This window comes from Dipodomys spectabilis, unplaced genomic scaffold (assembly GCF_019054845.1).
Source record: "Dipodomys spectabilis isolate Male_0828 unplaced genomic scaffold, ASM1905484v1 ptg000227l, whole genome shotgun sequence".
Taxonomy (NCBI): domain Eukaryota; kingdom Metazoa; phylum Chordata; class Mammalia; order Rodentia; family Heteromyidae; genus Dipodomys; species Dipodomys spectabilis.
The window spans coordinates 2,321,406-2,329,898 of NW_024870904.1; the positions used below are offsets into that span (position 1 = coordinate 2,321,406).

Here is an 8,493-nt window from a genome sequence, read left to right on the forward strand (position 1 = left end):
AACATGCAAAAATGAGGTATCTATATTAGTAGTACAATCAGAGCCACAACAGGTTGTGAGGAAAACATGTTTCCTAATCTCCTGAGACAGAAGACTGGCTCCCAGATAAAATGCAGACATGAAGTTCACCTTACCTAGCCTTGAAGGTGAACAGCAGCTCAGTTTCAGATGCTATCTTTCTATCTTTCCAACAGTAAGGAAAAGGCCTGCCCTCCAGTCTCTTAACCCTCTCCAGAATTCTCTTTTAACCCTTCTGTGGCCAGCTCTCAGTGTTCTCATTGCGGTCAGGCTGGAATTCCAACCTCTCAAACCTTTTCCCCCTTCAGCTCAACTTCAGAGTTCCCCACAGAAAAGTATTTTCTTTGCCCAACTTATAAACTACAAGAAAATCAGTTTTCTCCTGATTCTGTTATCTTTGGTCTAACTTCATTTGATGTGGTATTTGTTTTGTCTTTCCTTTCCACTACTTTTGAATATTTTAGTTCACTGCCAGTATATGATAGGAACTGGATTTGATAAAAAAAAATACAGTGACAAGGTGTTCTTTATTAGAAATATCACTTGTTGCAAAATCTCACAGATTTCTCAGGAAATGATTTGGATCTCTGAGGAATTTTGCGATTAACTAACACAAGTGGAAATATATCCTTAGGGATCTACTGGAGAAATGACTCAGAAATATGTGACACATTGGAGCATTTGTTCATATTCATCATTTTTGTCATATTGAGTATTCCTTGAGCTTGTATACATTTTCCTCCACCTTCCATGAAGTCTATTAAAATGAAAATATTGTAAAAAATATTTTATTCCCTTCCCACATATATTTTGTATTGTAGAATATAGGCAAAGTTTACAAAACTTCATGGTAGCAGTTCCTTTTTACATAGGATGGAAATATCAGGGTATCTGTGACCACTTTTCAATATTTAGTATTTAAACCAAACATGGTTAACCTAGGATATTTTTATGTGTGAACTCAATTAAATCTTATATGGGCAAAATAAATCATTAGCTACTTTCTGGAGTACTGTTAGTATTTTTGAATATTCATGTGGACACTGCTTCTCATAGGTCTAGTAATATTCTATGTTCTGTATTCCATGTCATATCCTGAATGTGTTCTGCTTGCTTATGAGAGTACCTGTTAATAGAAAGTCAAAATAGGACTTAGGGTGAAGCAGTATATGTAAATGCAGAAAAAGTATTTGTTTAATTCATTGTTACCCTTATATGTACTAAAATTTTATCAAAAAATGATAATACAATTTTTCAGACACCTCCTTAGACTTATTGTTGTCATGCCAGATTATTGTCTCCTTAGAGTTTTTATCTTGTCTCTATTGCTAGCAGCAGAAATGTGTTTGCATGCAATAGGGAAACTGTAATTTTTTATTGGTCTTGGGGCTTGAATTCTGGGCCTGGTTCTTGTCCCTCAGCTCTTCAGGTCAAGGTGAGTGCTCTACCACTTGAGTGACAGTGCTACTTTATGTTTTCTGGTTGTTTATTGGAGATAAGTGTCTCATGAACTTTCCTGCCTGGGCTGGCCTTGAACCTAGATCCTCAGACCTCAGCCTCCTCAATAGCTAGGAGGATAAGCCACCAGTGCCCTGCCAATCTATGTGTTTTAATGACCAGGTTTATATTGTCCAATATTTCTAATTTGCTATTTAATTTTGCCAGTGAATAGATAACACAGCAAGCTGCAAACATTTAATGTAAGACAAAAGCATACCTGCAGCATAATGAAATTCCTGATTGGAATTCTCATGACCCAGGTCTAATTTCTTGATGGAAATGTGCCATTACAGAAGCTGATGTCATTTGATGATGTGGCTGTGTACTTCACATGGAAGGAGTGGCAGGATCTGGATCCTGGTCAGCGGACCCTTTACAGAGATGTAATGCTGGAGACCTATAGCAACCTAATGTCCTTGGGTGAGCAAAGGTCACTTTTTCTTGGAAGATCAAGTGCTTTTATTTTAGTAGACATTTGACTGTTTATGTTATCTACGTATAAGATTCCAGTCCATTCCCAGCTAAAAAACTGCTAGTATAAAAGCCAGCCAAATTCAGGTCTGGGAGCTTGGTGTTGTTTGCCTTGCACTACTGCAGAAACCACAACTCCATTTTGGCTTTAGTTTTGGGGTATATTCTGGGTTTCCATGCCCATGTTGGTTTCAAGCCTGCCACTTAAGATCTCATCTCGTCAATGAAGGATTAAAGTTGTAAGCCTTTGAACCATAACATTTTCTAAAAACAAACAAACAAACAAAAAAATTAAAAAAGATTCCAGTCCATGGGAAGTGTCATTTCTTTGTAAGGGAAACTTCAACTTCATTATATGTAACTCAAGAGTTAATTTTATTTTCAGTCTTTAAGATTTCTAATCAATTTTGGACAAAAGTTCTAAACTATGATCCAATAATAGGAGATTGACTTCTCAGACTTGGGATAGTTATTATAGGTGGATCTACAGTCTAGATAAAATATACATTACTACTGACAGTATGATCTGGAAATCAGTAGGTGAAAGTGTGTATTTGTAAGCCAAACTTGACACAGAGTTTAGTGCATCAAGATTGGAATTCTAGATACTGTGGAGGCTGAAATCTGAAGATTTTGGTTTGAAGCCAGCAACTGTGGAAAAGTGACCATGAAACTCTTATCTCCAATTAACCATTCAAAAACTAGAATCGTAGGCAAGACTCAAACTAGGAGAATGCTAGCTTTGAGCAAAAGAGCTGAGTTCAAGCCACACAATGGACACAATAAACTCAAAGCTGGGGGAAACTCCACCATGGAGTTATTAAGAATAGAGAAACCATGGGCTGGGAAGATGGCTCAGGGGTAGACCAATTCCCTTGCATGCTTGAGGCCCTGTGTTCGATATCTCAGCACCACATAAGCAGGGAAATAAAGCTAGAATTGGTGTTGTGGCTCAAGTGATAGAGTGCTAGACTTGTGCTTAAGAGCTGAGAGACAGCTCCCAGGCCCAGAGTTCACGCCCCACAACTCGACGGCCCCCCACAAAAACAATTGAGAAACCAGATTTAGGACCAACCTTGTGAACAGGATGTCTGCGACCTTCCATTAATGATGACCCAGCAAGAGCAATTGTTCTCCACTATTTCTTATTCACAGGGCACTGTGTTCCTAAACCTGAATTGATTGTGAAGCTGGAGCAAGGTGCAGAACCATGGATAAGAGAAACCTCAGACAAGAATTTTACAGGTTGGTTAAAGCATCTTGAATGGTGATGATGGATCCAGAGCCCAGTGGGTCTGTTTATCTTGAGCGGTACGGAGCAATAGTATTCCTAGTGCCCCTGAGTCATGTATGGCAGAGAACTAGTTGATCCTTTGTCTCAAGGAATTGTCAATCCAGAATTCACGTGGAGACACACTGAATTTAGTGTGCCAGTGTACGCAGTGTTAGCAATTCCCTTTTTCTGTAGAGAAGTCATTCATAAAGAGAAAAAGAGAATAAGAAATGTAGAAAGGAGATCTCATTTTCTTTTAAACTAGTATTATGCAGGTAGGAGGAAAATAGGAGTATGCTAGGGCTGCTATCCTCTGATGGGGACAATTTCTTATCAGTGGTGCTGGGCATAGAGGGCAATTCAGAATGGAAGCATGAAGAGTATGGAGATGAATAATTTCAGGAAATATTTCCTGTGAAAACATATAATAATCTAAAATACAGAAAAACATTATTTTGCACTTTAAAATGTCAGTACTACTTTCTTAATTACTACATTGAAGAGAAATGTATATATTCTGCATAAAGCAATGTTTTGATATTTGAAAATCTAGTAACAAAATGTGAGGAAATATCGTTATCGTAAGGAATTTGTGGGTCTCATTTATGCTTTTGTCTATTTTTCTATTATTCATTTTAGATGTCCCAGAAATGGAGGATGTGATTAGCACCTGTCAGGAAATTCACAATAAATATCTCTCTGAAGTAGCAGTCATGAATAGTAACCCAGGGGAGGAAAAAGTGAGACTGATAAAAAGTTTTCATTTGAGCTCCATACAGAAGTCAGAACTGATTAAGAATAATGGGAACTCCTTAGGGATGAGGATAGAAAAGGTCACTGGGTGGCAGAAAATGGGTGTTTTCAGTGAACCTGGTAAGATGTGTGCTGCCTATAGTCCTCATGTGTCTTCTGTAGTTGAAGAATATAAACAATGTGAAAAGTCTTTCACTGAGAAGACACACACTGTTGTCCCTCAGAGAACACACACAACAGAGAAACCTCATGAATGTAATGTGTGTGGAAAGTCTTTCACCAAGAAATCAAAGCTTACTGTCCACCAGAGAACACACACAAAAGAGAAACCTTTTCAATGCAACATTTGTGGAAAATCTTTCACCTGCAAGGCATATCTTACTAGACACCAGAGAACACACACTGGAAAGAAAATTTATGAATGTAACTTATGTGGAAAGTCCTTCTCCTGGAAGTCAACTCTCACTGTCCATCAGATAACACACACAGGAAATAAACCTTTTGAATGTAACGTGTGTGGAAAGTATTTCATCCAGAAATCAAAGCTTACTGTTCACCTGAGAACACACACAAAAGAGAAACCTTTTGAATGTAACATTTGTGGAATGTCTTTCTCCTGCAAGGCATATCTTACTAGCCACCAGAGAACACAAAAAGGAGAGAAACCTTATGAATGTAACATGTGTGGAAAGTCTTTCTCCTGCAAGGCATATCTTACTAGCCACCAGAGAACACAAAAAGGAGAGAAACCTTATGAATGTAACATGTGTGGAAAGTCTTTCACCATGAAATCAAAGCTTACTGTCCACCACAGAACACACACAGGAGAGAGACCTTATGAATGTAACCTGTGTGGAAAGTGTTTCACCCAGAAATCAAATCTTACTGTCCACCAGAGAACACACACAGGAGAGAAAATTTATGAATGTAACTTGTGTGGAAAGTCCTTTACCTGGAAGTCAACCCTCACTGTCCATCAGATAACACACACAGGAAAGAAACCTTATGAATGTAATGTGTGTGGAAAGTCTTTCACCAAGAAATCAAAGCTTACTGTCCACCAGAGAACACACACAAAAGAGAAACCTTTTCAATGCAACATTTGTGCAAAATCTTTCACCTGCAAGGCATATCTTACTAGACACCAGAGAACACACACTGGAAAGAAAATTTATGAATGTAACTTATGTGGAAAGTCCTTCTCCTGGAAGTCAACTCTCACTGTCCATCAGATAACACACACAGGAAAGAAACTTTTTGAATGTAATGTGTGTGGAAAGTATTTCATCCATAAATCAAAGCTTACTGTTCACCTGATAACACACACAAAAGAGAAACCTTTTGAATGTAACATTTGTGGAATGTCTTTCTCCTGCAAGGCATATCTTACTAGCCACCAGAGAACACACAAAGGAGAGAAACCTTATGAATGTAACATGTGTGGAAAGTCTTTCGCCAGGATGGCATACCTTACTGTCCACCAGAGAACACATACTAGAGAGAAACCTTATGAATGTAACATGTGTGGAAAGTCTTTCACCAAGAAATCAAAGCTTACTGTCCACCACAGAACACACACAGGAGAGAGACCTTATGAATGTAACCTGTGTGGAAAGTGTTTCACCCAGAAATCAAGTCTTACTGTCCACCAGAGAACACACACAAAGAGAAACTTATTGAATGTAAGATTTGTGGAAAGTTTTTCACCCACAAGGAATATCTTACTACCCACCAGAGAACACACACAGTAGAGAAAATTTATGAATGTAACTTGTGTGGAAAGTCCTTTACCTGGAAATCAACCCTCACTGTCCATCAGATAACACACACAGGAAAGAAACCTTATGAATGTAATGTGTGTGGAAAGTCTTTCACCAAGAAATCAAAGCTTACTGTACACCAGAGAACACACACAAAGAGAAACCTTTTCAATGCAACATTTGTGGAAAATCTTTCACCTGCAAGGCATATCTTACTAGACACCAGAGAACACACACTGGAAAGAAAATTTATGAATGTAACTTATGTGGAAAGTCCTTCTCCTGGAAGTCAACTCTCACTGTCCATCAGATAACACACACAGGAAAGAAACCTTTTGAATGTAACGTGTGTGGAAAGTATTTCATCCAGAAATCAAAGCTTACTGTTCACCTGAGAACACACACAAAAGAGAAACCTTTTGAATGTAACATTTGTGGAATATCTTTCTCCTGCAAGGCATATCTTACTAGCCACCAGACAACACACAAAGGAGAGAAACCATATGAATGTAACATGTGTGGAAAGTCTTTCGCCAGGATGGCATATATTAATGTCCACTGGAGAACACATACTAGAGAGAAACCTTATGAATGTAACATGTGTGGAAAGTCTTTCACTAAGAAATCAAAGCTTACTGTCCACCAGAGAACACACACAAAAGAGAAACCTTTTCAATGCAACATTTGTGGAAAATCTTTCACCTGCAAGGCATATCTTACTAGCCACCAGAGAATACACACAGGAGAGAAACTTCATGAATGTAATGTGTGTGGAAAGTCTTTCACCCAAAAGGGTAACCTTACTGCCCACCACAGAACACACACAGGAGAGAGACCTTATGAATGTAACCTGTGTGGAAAGTGTTTCATCAAGAAATCAAAGCTTACTTGCCACCAGAGAACACACACAGGAGAGAAACCTTATGAATGTAACATGTATGGAAAGTCTTTCACCAAGAAGTCATACCTTACTTGCCACCAGACAACACACACAAGAGAGAAACCTTATTAATGTAACATGTGTGGAAAGGCTTTCACCTGGAAGTAAAACTTCACTGTCCATCAGGAAACACACATGAAAGAAACCTTATGAATGTCATATGTGTGGAAAGATTTTCAGCTAGAAGCTCCACCTTACTGTCCACCAGAGAGCACACACAGGAGAGAAATTTTATGAATGTAACCTATGTGGAAATTCTTTCACCCAGAACATACACCTTTCTGTCCATCAGAAAAAAACCCACCAGAGAGAAATGTTATGTATGTAGTAGGCATGGAAATTCTTTCATCTGGAAGGCAAACCTTAACATCCATCACAGAACACAAGGAGAGAAACCTTATGAATGCAACCAGTGTGGAAAGACCTGGAGTTCACAGCTTAACAGACATAAGTTGATTCACACAAATGAAATAACTTAGGATTGTACCAAATGGGGAAAGTCTTTGATCTGTAAGAAAATTGAAATTGCAATACAGAACCAATACAGGATAGAGACCTTATGATATAGCAGATGTGGAGTCCTCCAACTACAAGACACAGCTCAGAGTATATCACAGAACACCCAAAACACACAGAAACACAGACACATACTCTCACACACAAAGAGGAGAGATATCATATGTAGGAAAAAATGGAAAGGTTTTCAAGAAAAAGTCCTAACTCAGTTTCCATCAGAGAACAGACACAGATGAGAAAATACAAATATATCAAATGTGGAAAGTCCTTTACTAAGTATTCATAGATCCAAGTTCATATAACACCGAGCAGAGAAATCTTAAAAATATTACAAATGTGGAAGGTCTTTGACCTGAAAGGAATACCTCAGTGTTTATCAGAGAACTGACTCACATAGGAGAAAAGAAAGTAGTGCATAGAACATATGTGAAATGACTTTCAATCAGAACTGAGTCCTCAGCATATGTGAGATCATACACAGGAGAGAAATTATGAGTATAGAAAACATTTTGCCAGAATTCTTATTTGTACAGGTATCAGAGACCTGGACACATGACAGAATTTCTGTAAATATAAACATGAGAGGAAGTCTTTCAACCAGAAGCCAACCTTCAGCAATTATTAAAATATTCACCCAGGAAAGAAACCCAATGTAGGAAAATCTTTGTCAGAAAACCTCTGTAAATTATACAGAGAAATTCTTCATGGCAGAGGTCAGTTAGGGGTGATGGAAACCATTCTTCACTCTTCAGCTCTCTTTGAGCCAACATTTGTCATTATGTTGAGTGGGGATGGTGTCCTTCAATGTTATCCAAAGCATGTAGAAACAACCAGTCTCGACAAATCATTAAGAAATTGAAATAATTCACTTGTGTCTTTTATACTAAGGAATGGTGTGTCAAGGTAATTTGATAAACTCTTCTTAGAAATATGAGTTCTAGCCCTTTGGGACTGGATTCAGATCATCTCCAACATGCTTATGGGAACAATAGATGAGTAAATACTGTTATGATTGGAGGCAAGAACATGAGAACAACCATATTTCTACTGCTCCCTTAAATCTCCCTCTGTATGTGTGATCCATGCGTTATAGTACAAATGACTTACTTATTCCAGTTCAGTTTTTTTTTTTTTTTTTGTCGGTAGTGGGGCTTGAACTCTGGGCCTGGGCGCTGTCCCTCAGCTCTTCAGTTCAAGGCGAGCGCTCTACCACTTGAGCTACAGTGCCACTTCCGGTTTTCTGGTGGTTTATTGGAGGTAGG

At 38.4% G+C, this 8,493-nt stretch overlaps 1 protein-coding gene and 1 pseudogene across 1 annotated transcript; both read left to right on the top strand.

Annotated features, from left to right (window-relative positions):
* Positions 1 to 1,817: 1,817 nt before the first annotated feature.
* Positions 1,818 to 5,921, top strand: LOC122123310 (annotated as a pseudogene).
* A 71-nt stretch (positions 5,922 to 5,992) lies between these two features.
* On the top strand, positions 5,993 to 6,830 carry LOC122123259 (zinc finger protein 2 homolog; the record flags this gene model as incomplete). The annotated part of the gene is made up of 1 exon (XM_042697632.1): positions 5,993 to 6,830. A coding segment is annotated over one exon (795 nt), but the record flags the coding sequence as incomplete, so codon positions are not given.
* Between the last annotated feature and the right edge of the window lie 1,663 nt (positions 6,831 to 8,493).